Source organism: Oryctolagus cuniculus, chromosome 5 (genome assembly GCF_964237555.1).
Source record: "Oryctolagus cuniculus chromosome 5, mOryCun1.1, whole genome shotgun sequence".
NCBI classification, from domain to species: domain Eukaryota; kingdom Metazoa; phylum Chordata; class Mammalia; order Lagomorpha; family Leporidae; genus Oryctolagus; species Oryctolagus cuniculus.
In genome coordinates, this window is record NC_091436.1 from 158,819,839 (window position 1) to 158,838,358 (window position 18,520).

The 18,520-nt window shown below is 47.5% G+C and overlaps 1 protein-coding gene across 8 annotated transcripts in view; it reads left to right on the plus strand.

The window, feature by feature from the left end:
- ADTRP (androgen dependent TFPI regulating protein) overlaps nucleotides 1–18,520 on the plus strand; it is a 70,013-nt gene that overhangs the window by 32,801 nt on the left and 18,692 nt on the right. For 7 of the 8 annotated variants that reach the window (XM_002714177.5, XM_017344905.3, XM_051855116.2 and 4 more), the window contains one exon: nucleotides 16,382–16,497. In XM_002714177.5, coding sequence (XP_002714223.1) covers nucleotides 16,382–16,497 — 116 coding nt within the window. Of the gene's footprint in view, nucleotides 1–8,119; nucleotides 8,480–16,381; nucleotides 16,498–18,520 lie in introns of those variants that run through there. The other variant, XM_051855118.2, reaches the window with a different exon arrangement.

The window sequence follows — 18,520 nt, forward strand, 5'->3', positions numbered from 1 at the left end:
GATCAAGAAATGGACCAGGTAGTGGAACAAATTCTATCTCCACAAATGCCCATTCACATCTGTTCCATGTCCACTTGAGCTTAAAAAGTTGAAAGGGAAGAGTTGCTAGGAATAAGGTGTTGGATCTTCATATCTGAAAGCCATGTTGGAATGAGTGGAAGCAAGATTTCTTAGGTCTGTGTCTACATGCAAAAATGATTAACCTAAGCTATTGTCCTTTAAAAAATTTTATCTATTTACATGAGAGGCATAGTTACAGAAAGAGAGAGGGAGACACAGAGAGAGAGATTATCCATCCTCTCATTCACTCCCCAAATGGCTGCAATGGTCATAGCTGAGCCAAACCGAAGCCAGGAGCCAGGAGCTTTCTTGGGGTCTCCCACGTGGGTGCAGGGGCCCAATCACTTGGGCCATCTTCTACTGCTTCCCCAGGCCATCAGCAGAGAGCTGGATTGGAAGCAGAGCAGTGAAGACCCAAACCAGCGCCTATATGAGAATGCTGGCACTGCAGGTGGATACTTAACCTACTAGCCACAGCACTGGCTCCAGCTATTGTGCTTTTAAAAAAGTATTTTAATTGTACATAGTACAAGGTAGTGTATGACCATTAGATACGTGTATTAAATGTGTGCTTATCAAATCAGGTTAGTTAGAATTCCCTTTTCCTGAACTTTTTTTTTTCTAGTTTTTGTTAACAATCAACAATGATGCATGCTTATGGGATGCAATATGACATCTCAACAAGTGCACACAAAGTGTGCAGAACAAATCAAAGCAACCCACGTTTGCCTTTCCCCATCATCACTCCAGGCTAGGCGTCTCTATCACTTAGGCTCCCTTCCTCTATCTGTTCATAAAATGTATCCTAGGTCATTGTGAGCAGTGTTGTAGAGCACTCCAACTGACTCCTACTAACCATGGTTAGTATCCGTCATCCAACGTCCCTCTATTGCCACATTCCCTCACTGTTGACCTCATATATTTTCTACAAGTTTAGTTTTTATTTCATGAAAAGAATTGACTTAAGTACCAGTGAACCTTGATTCTGGTCCCATTTTTGTCTTTGATTTGCTGTGTTCTTTTGGAAAAGTTAATAAATCTCTCTGAGTATTGGGTTTCTTAAAATAGGCAAAGCATGTTTACCATCTGTCTCAGTCTATTTTATGTTGTTGTAACAAAACACTGGAGACTGGACAATTTATAAAGAAAGGAGATTTATTTTGGCTCACAGCTCTGGAAGCCCAAGCACATGGTGCGGGCATCTGCTCTGCTTTTGGTTAGGGCCTCGTGGTGGAAAAATGGAGGAGGAAGCAGCTGCCTGGGGCAGAGAGAAAAGGGGTGGGGGTGAACTTCTTCCATAGCCAACCCATCCCTGTGAGAGACTAACACCCCCCCCCCAATCATCTCCTCTCAAAGACCCCACCTCCAACTCTGACACAAGGGGAAGCCAATGTCAACAGAACTTTTGGTGGACACAAACCGTACCTAAAGCATAGCAATGTTATTAGGAGCAAATGAACTACTTGTGGGATACAATGACCTATGGTCAACTTGGACTTGAGGTCTTCCCTTCTCCCTTTTCTCCACGTTGCAAGGCATAAGGCTGGGACCACACATAGTTCCCCCGCTCCAGATGGCTCCAAGCAAGAGCCAGCCAGTGAGAAGCTTCCTCATGAGGTGTGGAAGAGAAGGAATATCTGTTATTCCCTAGTGGCAGGTGAACTTGGACGTGCGGGAAGGTTGCAGGCATGAGGTCAGCAGCTGACAAGCCCCACAGTCACACATGCCGCTCTACGGGCAGCTGAGCTTGTAGGTAGTGCTCCATGGAGACTTCTGACATTTGCAGCAGCTTTCTGGAGAGCCTCTATGAGTCACCCCTCTTTGACCAGAAGTTTCCCTGATTTTCACTGCCCTTCCTTTTCATAGTTGCCTAAGCCCCAACACCTTCCTCCACGGCATGCCTGGATGGACTTCTTTCCCCTGAGTGAACCCTAATGACCCATGACCATGAAATTCACACTTCCTCCTAAGTCACAACCTTTAGCATGAGGAGAAGTTGATGCCTTGGGTGGAAAGACGGTGCTGATTGGCTTCCACTTCTGGCCACTCAGTGAGACGGCAGCCTGAAAAAAGATCCTTCATTACAGTGTTGAATAAAATATTTAAAAATCTGATTCAGTGCTTGACTGCCTGGCAAAAATTAAGTGATAGAAATTACCAAAAATTAAAATAGAAAATATAATGAAAAAAGGTAAAATAAAGGCAATATTGCAAGATAATTGCTGATTATTTATCAGAATTTATGAGAAATTAATCCTTAGATTCAAGAAATGCAAAAAAAAAAAAATCCACAGAGGACTAACCATGGACAAAAACCAGGGTTATCAAGCCCCTTCATGACAAGACAAAGGTCCTAACAGCAGCCAGAGTCACAGGGTGGATTTCCTGAAAAGAAATAACAATCAGTCCTCTATATTCTCTCATTTTGCACCCCCAAATTCAACAAACTGTGGATCTAAAATACCCAGGAGAAAATTGTGTCTCCACTGAACATGTACAGACTTACTTTCTTTTTCATTATTCCCCAGACAATACAATGTAACAACTATGTCCATGCTCCCATATTGTCTTAGGCATTATAAGGCATCTAGAAATGATTTAAAAGCTGTGGGGATGTGTGTGGATTCTAGGCAAAATACTACTCTGTTTTCTTTAAGGGACTTGATCGTCTACCGATTTGGGTGTCCACTGGGGTCCTATAATAAATCCCCTGGGAGCCCTAAGGGCCAGCTACTGGTAGATTCAGAGCTGATTTCTCAAGAGAAAGGAGACATGGGCCAGGGGATGGACTGATGGCCTCCGGATGCTGAAGGGAACAGCCGTGAACCTGTTTACTCACCAATGCATCTTCTACGACTGGAGCCCAATGAAGGCATTCAGTGTGTCAGACGCACTGGGGCAGGCTTTACCACCTGCAGACCCACACTTAAGGAAAAACTCAAGGGAATGCTGCAGAGGGATTGAACAAGGTCTCAGAAGGGAGGTTCCCAGTACCAGGAACAGGGGCAGGCAAGGTGTCCAGAAAGGATCTCCCATATCAGGTGAAAACTGAGTGTAAATTGGGAGGGGGGTGATTGGCAGGAAGACATTCCAAGGCTCTTTCGGATCACTGGTAGGGAGAGCCTGGCTGTTACCAATAAATACAGAGGTTATAATTTCTAAAATAACAACAATCATAACAAAAATAAAGTGTATGATTCCCATACCGTTAGGGGAAAAAAAAGAATGGGAATCGGAATTCATGGTCAAGGCTATTCTAAGACTCAAAGGAAGACATAGGATCTGGACGATATGGAAGTGACTTATAGCGAAAAGGCCTTTTGTGTAGTCTGTCTTTGCTTCCTGGCTGGAAGCATGTCTACTGCTGTTGAAGGCACAGATCTCCACATTAGGTAACTACGCCCAGACTGAGCAATTTCAGCTGTTAATGTAGTCAGACTTGGGGAGGGCTATAGGGATGGGCAGATCCACTTAAGAGGAAAATGCAAAGTTTGTAAAAAAAAAAAATACTCATTTTTAAAGATATAGGTATCAGCAAAAAAAAAAAAAAAAAAAGAGAGAGAGAGAGAGAGAGGGAGAGGGAGAGAGAGAAAAGGGCTAATGATGAAGTAATCCATTTTGTGTATCTTCTTATTCAGGACAAGTGTCCTGTTCCCTAAGGCTTATTCCACAGGGTGCTATTTAGTGATACCAAGTTTTGATTGTGGATGAATTCGGTGGAGTGTTCTTTCTGGATCCTAGCAGCTGTCCCTAGAGGAACTGCCCTGAGGGTCTGGGCAATTAAGAAAAAGCTCTTGATCATCACGTCATCACCCAAGCGATCAAGCTGCCTGGCTTCCATGTAAGGCAATGTAGCAATTAGGCACACATTTGTATTTATTTATATTTTAGTGCATAGTCTTTATTTAATTTGTATATTATTAAAGCATTAGGGCTGGATTTCAATGTGCCTAGATAGTTTGATTTGCTTTTTATTAATATCAGCATAGGAGTTCTGCACACAACCCTACAGAACCCCCTGGGCCTACTCATGAGGGCAAGGGTGAAATCCAACGGGATTTCCCCATTGCCAGATTTAACCAGAAACCAAATTCTCAGATCTCCCCCAAAGTCTGCAACAGCTGAGTAAAGCCCCATGTGGAGACTGTGGGTCTAGGTGCTACTCCCTACTTCCCTCCTCCACCTCCGCCAATCTCTGCAATGCTTGCAAATGAGATTGGGTCACTTGTTCCTTTAGCTGAGGCCCTCTAGAAACAGAAAGGCAATCTGTGCCTGCTTGCTTGCTTTGCTGAGTCCTTGTCTGATCAAGTCTGAGCAGATGAGAGTAAAGAAGCAGAAAGGACAGCTCTTCTCTCTTCCACCTGGAGCGGAGGTGAACCCAAGTCCTAACTTCCTTGCCCTGAGTACTGCCCCGATGCTCCTAGGGGTTTTCAAAGGGTGGGATGGGGTTCTCCAAGTAGGGGTTGCCTTCAGGGCAGACACTAACACGGACGTTGCATGGAAAAGAAACACGCATGAAAGAACCCAAGAGTATTCCTTAGACCTGGACAATCATCCGTTCTGATTCTACCTTTCCTCTTTCGCTGCTCACAACTATGTCCACATTGCCAAGTTGAGGGCTCCTGTTTTTGCCCGGTCTGATCTCTCATAGTGTGGGATACAGGAGACTCTTCCCTCTACACAGTGGCTCACCTGGGCCTCCTCCACACCAATGTTCTTTTCCCAGAGGTCACCACGGTTCATCTTCATGGCGTTCATCCTCTCCATGTGCTGTCTGCAGCTCAGATCTCTGGTGAGGTTCAGATCTTCCTGTGTAGCTGCCTGCCTGACTTTGCTGTTACAGATGCCTCTGTAGGCAGGTCGCAGGCATCTTTAAGTCACCAGATTTGGAACTGAGCACATCATACGGTCACACCTGTCCACGATGTCTCTGCCTCAGGGAATGGCACCACCATCCTCCTAACTGCTCAAGACAAAAACCAGCATTGGCCTTGCTATCCTCCCCAATTTCACCATCCCTGTATCCATTCTTGAGTTAATCTTGCCCATTCTGCCTCCAAAATCTAGAGCGGATCTGTTTGCCTTCCAGCTCCACTGCCAACACTGGTGGCCACATTCACCTCTCGACTAAACCATACAATACCCCCAAACTTGTCTTCCTGCTTCCATTCCTAACTTTCTCCAAACAGCAGCAAAATAAATTGAAAAAGATTATCCCTCGCCTAAGCCTCTTAAGTGGCTCTCCATTTCACCTGGAATAAAGCTGAACTCACACCTTTGGCCCAACAGGACTGATACACCTAGCTGATCAGGTTCAATGCTGCAGACTCAAGTCAAACCTCTCTCCCCCTGGCACATTATTCCAGCTGTTCTGGGATCCCCCCTGTTCCTGCAGTTCTTGAGGCTCTTCCCTACACCAGGGCCTTTGCACATGCTGCTTCTCTTGCCTGGAATGTCTCCATCTGCTCTTCCTTGGCTCTTTCTTGTCCTCTAGGACCCAGCTCATAGATGACCTTCTCAGAATAGCTTTCCCTGATTGCCCTCTACAGGGTCCGTCCCTCTGCTTGTATTCTGATGTGCAAATTCCTGTTTGTCTTCATGGCACATACCATGACTGGTATCTGTGTATCTTCTTACTTGTTTATAGAAAATCCCATCTATTAGACTGTAGGGTCTGCAAAGTGGGGGGATATATTTGTTTATCTCTCAGTGTTTAGCACCGCACCCAGTGCCTCACACCAACACGTATGGCATATGGCTGACACCTAGAGAATCATTGAGGGATTCCCCTCTACTCTAGTAGCTTCTCCATGACCTTGATTGACACCAGAGTTTCTCCTCCTTTGGAACAGAGTTAGATGTGCTGGGGCCCAGAGGAAACACAAGCAGGGGGAAGTCATGTATCAGCTCCCAGGGTCTGGTTGACACTACGTGCTTTGAAACTTTGAGATGTCCTTTCCTACAGGAAGTTATAAGTGAAGAAGCTTCTAGAGTTAGCTGTGACCTTGAAATACTTATAAGCCTTGCTTGTTACCTTGGAGACAGGGTGATACATTGGTAACTGTTTCAGTTCAAAGCGATGCATAGAGTGTATTTTGCTGAACATCTGTTTTGTTGAAGGAGAAACAAAGTGTGTAGGGGTGTGGGCTGTGTGGCTCAAAGATAAATGCCTTCCGGTAGAACTTTCCATGGCTTACACGTTGCTCTGTTACCTCCACTGTGAGGTGTCCACTGGAGAACTGTTCGTTTATGTGGCCAAAGAGAGTTCAAAAAGCCTTAGAGTCAGGAAAGATGGGTGGCAGAGACTCAGGTGAAGATGAAGAATAATGAAGTAATCGTGGAGGTAACTGATTGGAAGAGAGATGGTTGAGGAAAAGAGGAGAAACGGCTGAATAGGAAACAACCTCCAGCCATCTCTGTGAAAGGCCCATTTCCCTCCTCTCTGTTATTGCTGGGCTAGCGTTGGTCCTGGGAGAGATGCTTGCAATACCTAAACAAGGGCTTCCATTGCTGGCCAGCTGGGCTGGTTGTGAGGCTCACCAGTGGTGTGTGTGAAAATGGTGTGGAACTACGCAAATAGAAGTTCTTTGCTGCTTGCCATGGGACCTACCATGTTAACAGTTCAATAGTAATCAAGGATCCTTTTATTTTGAGGGCAGAATTAAAAAAAAAAAAAAGAAATAATGAGCCTGAACATGGCAGGGGAATTTTCAACATTTCACTTCCCCAAATAGGAGCAGATTTTACCAGTGAAAATTCAGATTTGCAAGCTAAAACATGCATACATACACACACACGCACGCACATGGACACAAAACAGAACAAAAAAAAAAACCCTTGTGCTTTTGTTTTTCTTCCCTTTGAGTTTTGAAACAAAAAAGTACACGACCGTTTCAGAGGGGTGTCCCAGAGAGGTGAGTCTGGGGTATCTCCTAATAGAAAATGGCCAGGGAAAAAAAGCTCATGTACTTTGGTGCCTCTCTCTAAACACATGTAGGAACTCCTGAAAGCCACATTTCATTGTTCTGTGGTGAGAAGGAATTTTGTGACCTTTGGAGAAATTCTGTTCTTGTTTTTCATGAAAAGACCAGGAGAAGGACATGAACCAAATTTCCTAGCAGTAGTGAGATGGTCTCAGAGCCCCAGGCTTGCGTTCTCAGGAGCACAGAGGGTTTGGAGCAAGCGGACATGTCCCCAGCTTGTCCTGTGTGTAAGTTCCCAAACTGTACACGTTTACAAGCTTGCTAAGATGTTCGCTCACCTCTGGTGTGGCTGGCCTGGCAGTGGCATCCATGGAGACAGCTGAGCGCCAAACTTCTCCCCCTTTAGCTCCCAGGTCAGCCAGAAAGTGATGCGGGGTCTGCCCTCTTCGTGTCTCTCTTGAAATATTCTCTTTTCCTCTTGCTTCCAGACTTTCTGGCCACTCCTGCCAATTACCTTTGCAAATCGCTCTTCTTTTGCCCGCCATTTAAATCAGGGATTTTTCAATCGAGAATGATTTTGCTCCCCAGGGAATATTTGGCAATGATTGGATGCAGGGTTGTTTGTCACACTGGCAGCTGGGAGGGGATGTGCTACTGGCACCTGGTGGGTAGAAGCCAAGGACGCTGCTAACTGTCCTGTAATGTACTTGACCGTGCTCCAACACAAAGAACAGTCTATGCTAAAATGTCAACAGTGCAGAGTTTCTCGAAACCCTGACATCAGCTGTGGTTCCACAGTGTTACTCCCTGAACTTTTATTCTAGACCTCACTCCCTGTTGGGGTTCTCTCCTCTGCTTCCACTTTAAGAAGTTGTATCTACTCTCTGATGGTTCCCTAACCTCTGTTTCCAGCTGAGTTTCTTTTCTGAGTGCCAAATTCATCTATCTGGACTTCCTCAGTTTGATAGTCTAGGGAGAGCCCTGTTGGATTTTGAGATTCCCAACAAGGAAAAAAATACTCATAATTTAGAAAAAGCAGTCTGTGACAGTTATCTGCTTTTAATAAAACACAGATTTCTTACTTAACCTACTTTTAATAAAAAGGGATTGAAATGAACTTTGTTTTGAAATTACAGAACAATTCAGTGGAACACCCTCAGATAATCAGCTAAGGTTTGGAATGTCCCAGAAGCCGCTGAAGAGAAGAAAGTTGAGCCTTTCAGGACAGAGAGAAAGATCTGGACCTTGTGCGTCTTGCAAAATGGAAGTAGCTTTTTGAGTTACACAAGGACTGGCTCTCTTTCATTCCGGGCTTCAAGGTTTCAACCCAGTGCTGGCTATTGTTGTCTGACACTTTCAGAGCCACCCCTACCTACTGCCTTAATGCCTGGTCCTGGGGTGACAATGTAGGGTTACAGTAATATAAGTGGAAATCTGTTCGTATTTCTTTGAGCTCCAAGTTCTTATAAATGCTTCAATCGCCTGGAAAGCTAAAACAGGCTGCTCCTTGTGAGATACTTGAACAAAAGCATTTCCCAGGATTACCACTGCTCTTGACTCTAGGGCCCACTCTCAGGAAGCCCTTTGTCTTCTGACAACACACCCACAGGGAGCTCCTATGTGCTCCCCACCACATTTGCACATACACACACACACACACACACACACACACACACAGCCTGATCCTTAATCAAATATTTTTGTGCATTCAGGAAAATCACCAGTCAGGGCCAGCATTGTGGTGTAGGGGCTTAAGCTGGCATCACCTATGAGCAGCCTGTTGGCTCCATTTCCAGTTCAGCTCCCTGCTAGTGCACCTGGGAAAGCAGAGCAAGATGGCCCGAGTCCTTGGGCCCCTGCCACCCACGTGCGAGACCTGGATGGAGGCTCCAGGTTCCTGGCTTCAGCCTGGCCCCTGTTCCAGCCAGGGCAACCATTTGGGGACTGAACCAGCAGATGGAAGATTTCTCTCTGGCTCACCCTCTCTCGGTAACTCTGTCTTCCAAATATATTTTTAGAAAAATAAATAAATAAAGGAAAATCACCAGTCAACAGTCGTCATTCTTGCAGGGCAGATAGTAGGTCCCTTCCTAACGCCCTGCTGTGTCTGGGAAAGCCAAAGGCGGGAAGGAGAGAGGGCAGACACGGCTCCTTCATGGAGTCAATGCCCCGCAAGGGTTGCAGCTTTGCCTCGGAGCTTGTCTGTACGGGCGCATCTCAGAATCGCTGTGGTCTCCCAGGAAGAACAGCTGCCTGCACTTTCTGGCCCTCTATTGACACCGTGATGAGTTATCAGAGGAAGAGATGGCGCCCGAGACACAGGGCTTCAAAGCCCGATGGTTCCCCGCGCTTCTCAAACTTCTTCCTTATGGAAAAGAACAGTCTCCTTCCCCCAGCTGGGAGCAGCTTCCTAGAGGGCTGCCCATCTGTCTCTGTCTTTACGACAAGCTTCTGTGTGTGCCATGCAGAGCCAGGCAAGACACATGGAGGAGGGCTGGATTGCAGATTGATGAAGAGGAAGGAAAGGGTGGAGGGAAGATAAGAGTGAAGCTTGGGGCCCTTTCCACCTGGCCCAACCTCAGGACCGAGGCTACAGCCCCATGCGTCTCACAATGGACAAGGACAGTCTCTGCTGGCCGCGTCGCTTTAGCTTGTGACGGAGCTGCTGGCTCCTCTATGGCGGTGCCCTTTGTTGAGTTCACAGTTGAGTGCCATGGGACAGGTGGCAGGAGTCACACTTGCTCAAGGCTTCCTGCTAACACCCATCCCCCATCCCCATTTCCAAGATGTGGGATTCTTTCTGCAGTTGTGGGAAAGAAAAGGGAGCAGTTCCCCAATCCTGCTACCCGGGATACTGCCTGGCATACGGCTGCACTGACTTTTTAGCTGGTCTGGATTCGCTTCCCAGGCTTCCTCTTGTCTCCACTATGTTTCATATACTCATTAGTTAATGCCATTAATATTAAGTGGCTGGGGTAGGTGAAGCACTATTCTAGGCACCGGTGTGAAAACAGTGACAGCCCGAAGCTTTGAGTTGCTTCCGTCCCTGGAAGACTTTGGTCCGTGTAAGGTGAATCCACTCGTGTGATGTCGAGATGGGAATGAGCGCAGGGGTTTCAGCTACTCCAAGGAGTGGGACTTGTTGTTTCTGAGCCCTGTCAAGTGAGAAGGCCTAAAGGGATTATGTGTGGGGGCAGGGAGGACAAGTGAGCGCTGATTCAGTGGTGAGAGGGGGAACCGTGGTCTGCAGGTGGGAGAGCAGAGGAATTAGGAGGTAAGAGTGGGGGAGCAGCTCATGGAACTAAGACAGGACAGGTGGCCAGGTCACCAGGGCTTCTGCAGGCCACGTTACAGACTCAATCATACTATGCAACCAAACAGTCCAATCATGTATCAACCAGAGCCTGGAAGTGGAGTCCTAAAAATTGATAGATTTGGCCGGCACCGTGGCTCAATAGGCTAATCCTCTGCCTGCGGCGCCGGCACACCAGGTTCTAGTCCCAATCGGAGCGCCGGATTCTGTCCTGGTTGCCCCTCTTCCAGGCCAGCTCTCTGCTGTGGCCCGGGAGTGCAGTGCAGGATGGCCCAAGTCCTTGGGCCCTGCACCCGCATGGGAGACCAGGATAAGCACCTGGGTCCTGGCTTCAGAACAGCGTGGTGCGCCAGCCGCAGCGGCCATTGTGGGGAGGGGGGTGAACCAACAGAAAAAGGAAGACCTTTCTCTCTGTCTCTTTTCTTCCTTGGCCCGAAAGACCATTCATTTCTGGTTCCAGGTCAGTAAAAACTATTCACTTTCCCCTTAACGATCTATTATGAGCTTTTGCAATTGTAAAGCAGGGTTGAGAGAATTTTACAGAGAACACCTGTTTCCCCCAGCACTTAGATTCCTCTGTAAATAGTTAACTATTTTTGCTTTATCATAAATGTATCCATCCAACCACTCATTAACGTATCTTGGTTTTGGAGCATTTGAGAGTAAATTGCAAACTTTATTACTCTTTGACCTAAATAAGACTGCTGGTTTTTAACTTCTGCTTGCAGGCTGAGCAACCTGTGGCAGCCCACCTAGGTAGACAGCGGAGATCAAAGAGCAGCCTGGCTCCTCCTGTGTGTGGCTTCTCTCTCCAGATCCCTCCTCCTCCCGAGGCATTGTAACATTGACTCTTTAATTACAGTGGAGCCTTGACTGTGCACTTGAATTCCTAGAAAGTGGGAGAGGGAATTTACACATCCAATTCTCTTTAAAAACATTATTATTTATGACTGAAAAGACTCCTACAGGTAGCACAGATGGAAGAGTTTAAAATAAATAAGTCCCCTCCAGATAGAAACTTTAAAGCCTGCTTGTGCATTTCCGGATTTCCCTCTTTCAGATTTGCTGCAAGCCCAGCTGTGCCCTTAGCAGTGTAAGGGACACAGCAAATATAGCTGGGCTCTACTGTTGGGCACAAAATACTCCAGGAAACGCGTCAAAGATCATCATCACCGTCCCTACCTGTAGGAGTTAGAGGCAGAGACTGAGGGAAGCGCTAAAGAGCGAGGTAGTTGTTAGGTGGCCAATGCGAGGCTGGCAAGCCAGTGGTCACCTTATGTGGATTCACGAAGCAACCGTTACTGTGTGTCTGTAGTACGTGGAGTTTTCCAGCTAAAGGAACATGATCCAGCTGTGTAATGACAAGGCTGCGAGCAGTGGCATTGCTTCCACTTCCGTGGTGGTTGTGTTTATGTTTCAAGTCTTAATTGATGTTTTGACCTTGTGTTGGTCCCCGAGGAGATTTTGTGGGGTGTAGTTTTTTAAATAAAAAGAAAAGACAAATCTAATGTACCGTTAGCCAGAAATCCTCCCTAACAGACCCCCAGAATGAGAATTGTGCTAAAGTGCTAAAATCCTATGAAAAAGATATCGATATGTTAGCACCAGAAACAAACCACAGGCGTTATCTTAGAGACCTGGGGGATGGGACCTTGGTGCGGGAAGAGAGAAAATCAGGGGTTCGATTTTTAGGACCCAGTATCAGGACTCTCACCAGTGTTGCTTAAACAGAGGAAAGAAGGCGACGTGGAGGCCGGTGTGAATTAGGCACGTAGGTAAGCTCCCGGTTAGGACAGAGTCCCTGAAGGAGAAAGCCAGGGGCCGACTGGTCAGAGGGGCTGGACTCGGCCTTCTTAACCGGGGTTAGCGCAAACTCAACAGACAGCCCAAGAGGGAGATGGGATGGAGGAAACCAGCAAGCAGAGATGGTATTTTTAAATGTTATCATCTGGCTTTTTTTAAATGTGTGGGCCCACTGAATTTCTTTCTTTTTTTTTTTTTTATTTATTTGACAGATAGAGTTAGACAGTGAGAGACAGAGAGAAAGGTCTTCCTTCCGTTGGTTCACTCCCCAAATGGCTGCTACAGCTGGCACACTGCGCCGATCCAAAGCCAGGAGCCAGGTGCTTCCTCCTGGTCTCCCATGCAAGTGCAGGGACCCAAGCACTTGGGCCATCCTCCACTGCCCTCCCGGGCCACAGCAGAGAGCTGGACTGGAAGAGAAGCAACCAGGACTAGAACCCAGTGCCCATATGGGATGCTGGCACCGCAGGCGGAGGATTAACCAAGTGAGCCACGGCGCCAGCCCCCCCTGAATTTCTTACACTGGAGAAAACTGAGTCCTCTTGCCCCACCCCCACTCCCACCCCCACCCTGCCCCTGAGACAGAGTGCTATCAGCCCCGCCCTCCATGTCATCTTTGGAGGCTTCCTGACCGGGAGGAGCTGTCTGCTGCACAGGCTATCCCTTCGACAACTCTTTCTCAAGAGCCAGGCAGAGTGCGTCCGCTTGTAAGTGTGAGCTCACATGCAGAGAAATCGTTTATAACAGCTATTTATCTGCTTTGAAAGAAGTGCTTAAATCATTGTTATTTTCCATGTTCCACTCTTGGCAACTTGTGAGAATTTTCTATGGACGGCTACGTTTGCATACTTATCTACAGGGCTGTTTTCCAACCAGAGAATCTAAAGTGCAATTATTCTACTCATGCTTAAATCAATGTTTCCTGCTTATAGTCTGTCTTGCAGATGTTCAGATAGAAGCCAGCACCATAGGGAGACCAGGAGGGCAAGGTATCCCTGAGTAGAAAAGAGCAGCGCTCTCCTGATAACCAGTGCATTTGGGAGAGAGCTATTGGAAGGAAACTCTAATCAAATGATGACTTAATTGACAAGGAGAGATAGCTTCCCGCCGCCGTCCCCTCTGTTTATACATGCTATTGTTTCAGATCAAGATGTTTTGTTTACTGTGGAAGGAAATATTTTCCCCCCTCTGAGATAATTAATTTTTGTCAGCTTCACTGTGTATAAGGGAAACTGAGAAACTGTTAATTGAAATACAAAATGAGTCACTGTTTTCAGTAATTTTTGGCAGCATTCTAATTTGTGTCAATCCCAGCCTAATTATTAGAATTTTTGGAAGCAGAAAGCATATTTGATTTTTTTTCCCTCTTCTTGAATTTTTTTTTCCTTCCTTCCTTTTGGTGGTTGTTTTTGAAATATATGCTGTCTGACATGGGTTATGTAAGTTCTGTCAGTGTGGAGTGAAGCCCCAGTACCTTTGAAATACTAAGAGGTTTATTGCATCATGCTTGCCTGTTACAGGAGTTCAATATTTAGAAAGCTCCCAGAATGCAGCCTTCACCTATTCCTCCCATCCACCCCCAGCCCCAACCAGAAAATGGAATTTTTTTAAAGACCTCTTAGCTAGTGTGAAGCCACAGTATATGGCCCATCACTAATGACATCATTGAAGTAAATTTCCCAGAAGCCATCCGGGAGAATTCATTTGGAAATCCAATTGAATGTCCCTGGCAGAGGGCAGCCTCCTCGGAGAAGTGGCCAGCCATGCATCCCCGAGTTGTTTGTTGTGAAAGCGCTCATCACCGTGAACTCATTTACTCCTAATGCGAACCCGCCGTCTGATTCCACAGGAATTCTCTTCCGAACGATCTTGAACGCAGAGAACGGGAGTGGCACAATGCGGGCAGGGTTAATAAAATCTACCGGATCGATGGCTGGTATAATGGGCCTGCTAATGGTGCTTAATAGAAGTTGGTTCATCCTGGCTGTGGCAGAGTGAAGTTGGCACAGTGGCTGGTAGACAAGTGGCTCCATCCCTCGCCTTCCGGGGTGGCCTCTGGACGGAGATGGCATCAGTGTGAGGCACTGACAGACAAAGCCAGGGCTGGGAGGGCTGCAGGGAGGGTGTGGCTCGTTCTCCAGTGGCTCCTGCAGACCACAGGCTAGGGGATATCCAAGCACATGGAGCCGTGGCTATCCCAGACCCCGGCCCTCACCCCACTGTGGTGGCCCAGTGAAATGAGCTGTCACAAGCATCGCCAGTGCTTTCTGGAGGGGCTCCTGGCCAAGAACTGCACCAGCACTGACTGCGGTCTTCATGGCCATGCCTTAGGAGGCCTGGCCCACCTACTGCCCCAGCTGGTAACCCAGGAAGCAAGTTTAGGGAGATGGCGCAACTAGCCCACTGTTCCATTCGGAAGTAGGGACCCTGAAACACCATGTTCCTTTATCAGAGGGAGAGACATTGGAGCAGCAGGTGACAATCAGAAGATAGAATGAGCAGGAGAGGAGACTGGGCCTGAAGTTCTTCCCAGTGTGTGTTGAATCGGTCACATATTCAAGATCAACTTCAGGCAAAAATGGGCAAAGGCTGTGATCGCTGTGCCGTGTCCTCCTCCCAGCCTTGTTACTGAAATGTGAGGGTCAAGACCATGGAGATGCCCGACTGCTCTGAGCTGTCCGGCGGCAGCCTTGGCTGGGGCCAGCAGGAGGCCTCTCCACGCAGGGATGCCCTATCCTCAAGGCTTTCCTTGCCACACAGCCCTGCACCATCAAACCTTGTCACACACCAGTTATGGAGGCTCGTCTTGTCCTCCTGACCTGGCCATTGATAGCTCAGCCTCCTGCATCTGCTCTCTGAGCCTAAGACTTCTGGGGCTGAGAACCGAAGGCTGCTGAGAGCTGGTGCCTGGAGTTCTAGCCACATAGCTGGGCATGGAATATGAGCAGAGGCCCCCTGGGCATTCCTACACCCGAGGATGTGTGTCACTGCACACATCAATGGTGCAGACACCATTCAGGATGCAATGATAGTACGATGGAGCTTGCAGGGAGAGCCTCTGGGTGTGAGAGGCTACCCAGAGCTGCAGCGAGTGTGGAGCAGGAATAGGGGAGGAAGGATAACTAGGAGTATAAAAAAATAGAAAGCACCAGCGCTGGTGGACAGTGCCAGGAAGCAGAGCGTAGCAGAAGGGCCTCAGAAGCGTTTCCAGTCCGTGAAAGCCGGTGCAAGGGGACGTCAGTGACGTCCCCCAGAAGACAGGGATGGGCCCCAGCAGTTCTCACATCTGCAAACACCACTATTCCTAAAGACTTCACTTCCTGACTGCGTCATTTTTTAAAAATCTGGTTTTCAGGGCTTGGAAGATGTGAGGAAACAGATGGTTATGATGCGGGGGTGATGCAGGGAAGGGGGTGGACATGGAGGGGCTCAGAAGGAGCCCACGCGTGTCCCATGGTGCCTCCACGTCAGCAGGTCTGAGCTCCGTGCCGTGGTGCTGAGCACAAGGTAGAAGGCAAAGATGGAGTGCGATGTGCTGTCTGGCCCCCCAGAGCTTGTGAACACGCATCCCAAGTGATAGACTACACGGCACGGGATAGACAGGCAATAGAATTGAGTGAGAGAAACTGGAAAGACTAAGATTCTCAGACAGGATCCTAGAAGGTTGCCTTGACTGCAAAGAATATAAAGGATTTGAACAGGGAGGGAAGAAAAGGCAGAGTCTGCAAGAAAACGAGGCGGAGATGGACATCTGGACATGGCAGTAGCAGGCTAAGCAGCAAGGAGACTGAAGAGCCTGGCTTTGTTCTAGTGGAGGGTGTGTGTGTGTGTGTGTGTGTGTGTGTGTGTTTATGTAGAACAGTGGGTAGTGTGTGAATAAGCTCGGGTACCTATATGTGAGTTTGCATGTGTGTGTGTGTGTGTGTGTGCATACACATATGTGTGAGGATGCAGGTATGTATATGTGAGTTTGTGTGTGTGAGTACATGTATGAAATATGTGCACTGTGTATGCTCAGGCACATGTGTAGGTGTGTTAGGAGAGTTCCAGACCAGAGAGGGTGATAGCATTTTGCAAAGATCCTTGGTAGCCAGCCAAAGGAATTCGAACCTTCACGGTAGACAATTGGGACCCCAGTAGGTCCTTAGGCATGGAAGCCAAGTTCTGAAAAATGTGTATGTAGCAGCATGTAGGAAGACAGCCTGGGGAGGGGAGAGAGGGCGCTGTGTACTGCAGGCAGCCAGGCTCCCCTTACGATGTCGCATCTTTTCTCCTCCCGCAGCACACTTCCATAGTGCCCCTCTCACTGCTCGAAATCGTCCTGAGGCCACATCACTACCCATCAAGGAAGGCGGGACTCACCTTGTTGGCTGCAGGTAGCCTTGCTTACATCAGCAGGTAAGAAGTGCCTGGAGAAGGTCACCATAAGCTTGTCATCCAGGACCCTCAGGAATATTCCAGAAAACAGACTCTTCTGTCAGAGTCCCTTTATCTTGTTTTAATGTGGATCTAACCATCCTTAAATTTCCGAGTAAGAAGGCATCTTATTGTTTGATTTTAATACTCACGGAAAGCTCGTGTGCAGAGGAACATACAGGTGTGTGCACACACACAGAACAAGTCACAGCTTCTCTCTTGCTCATCCTTGCACAGCTACACATGTTGCTTTCCCAAGAAAATGTTGATCTGCGGTTCCCTTTGCAATTAAAATGTTAGAATGGCTGAATGATCTAAGGCATCTAAATCTCTTCCATCTAAAAAGGGATTTGACAAGGGAAGCATGCTAAGTTGGTCCAGTCCCGTTGCCTGTATCATTATGGGCTTATTTGCATCAACATCTGGCATCGGAACTCCTAGAGGGCATTTGGACAACTGCCTGGGGGCCTGCAGAGCAGCCTAGCTGGAGGCGTGGGAGATGATTTCAGTAGCTGGCCTAGATTTCATCCTTCAACCGCCTGGCGACACTGACTCCCAGGAATGCCGCCCCGGGGGTCTGCAATCAGGGGAATGTGCTTGACTCTCCTCCCAGGGGCTGGGGACAGCCCTTCGCGCTCTCTGGCCTCCTCATCCAGCACCTCACTTTCGCTTCTGCTGAAACGGGCAAGGGAAGCCCAAGGTCTGCAGAATGGCAACTCATCAGCATTCTTTCTCTAGACCCCCATAGGCTGTTCATGTGTGACAATCTGGCTGGTCCCCAATCCCTGCTGCACGAGGGCTTTGTCAGGGATGCAAGCCGAGAGAGCAAACACGTGGGATCTAGCAATGCCTTTTCGATGGAGTTCACAGCCTTTGCCTTAGAGCAAAGGAACTCGGTGTCCAGAACTCAGATGCTGGTCCTCCCCTAGACCTTCCTTCCCTTTTGTGCTGTCTTCTGCCCCCACCCTTCTGCACGGCTCTTTTCCTGGGAGCCCAGAGTTTTTCCTGCTTTTCCTGTCTTGAAGGGAGTACTTGCTCAATGATCCTATCCCAAGCCTTCAGTGATCTAAGCTGTTCTGGGACCTCTTCATTTTAACAAAGGACGTTTTTAGAAAGCAAGGCTTCACTGTTGAAGCACTGTGTTGAGAAGGATTCTGAGGCTTTACCAAGATTACTAACCAGGGTCTTTCTTTGGTATGAGAATGGTCAGTGGTAGGATGTAAACTATGTGTATACCATAGCAGGCTTTTCCCAAAACACACATCCCTAAAGATAGAGCATCTGGGCCCTGGGTCAGGCATGAAGATATTTCTTTCTGCTGTATGTGTTGAGGAGTAGCATGGTTTGGGTAGGGGCGTGTTTTGTACAGGGATTAAGATGCTTAGGATGCCCACATTTCATATGGAATTCCTGGGTTCAAGTCCAGAATCCATTCTCAGTGCCTATGTCCTGCTAATGCATACCATCAGTGGCGATCAGTGGCAGCAGGTGATGGCTCAAGTAGTTGGGTCCCTGTGCCACCCATTGGAGACCTGGAGTTCCTGGCTTCTGGCTTTGGCTCAGCTCAGTTCTGGCTATGATGGATATCTGGAGAGTAAACTATGAATAGGAGATTCTCTCTCTCTCTCTCTCTCTCTCTCTCTCTCTTTCTCTCTCTCTCTCTCTCTCTCTCTCTCTGCCATCTGCCACCTCATGTTTGCCTTTCAAATAAATAAGAATAAATATTTATTTTTTAAAAAAGATAAGCAAGGTAGAAGCTAAGTATACACATGGATTTGTGTGCTCTGGATTTTTTTTTTTTTTTGGTGGATTTAATCCACCATGCACTTCCTTGTTAAGTGTGATTTAGAGACATCATATACAAGTTAGCAGCCCTGACTTATTAACTTGTTCTACCTAAGGACTTGAAAGCTGGTCAGCAGTGCATTTATCTGACCCTTATTCTTTTTCTCTTTGGAAACCAAGAGGATAAGTGATTCATAAGCTCACAGCTACTATTGGGGGA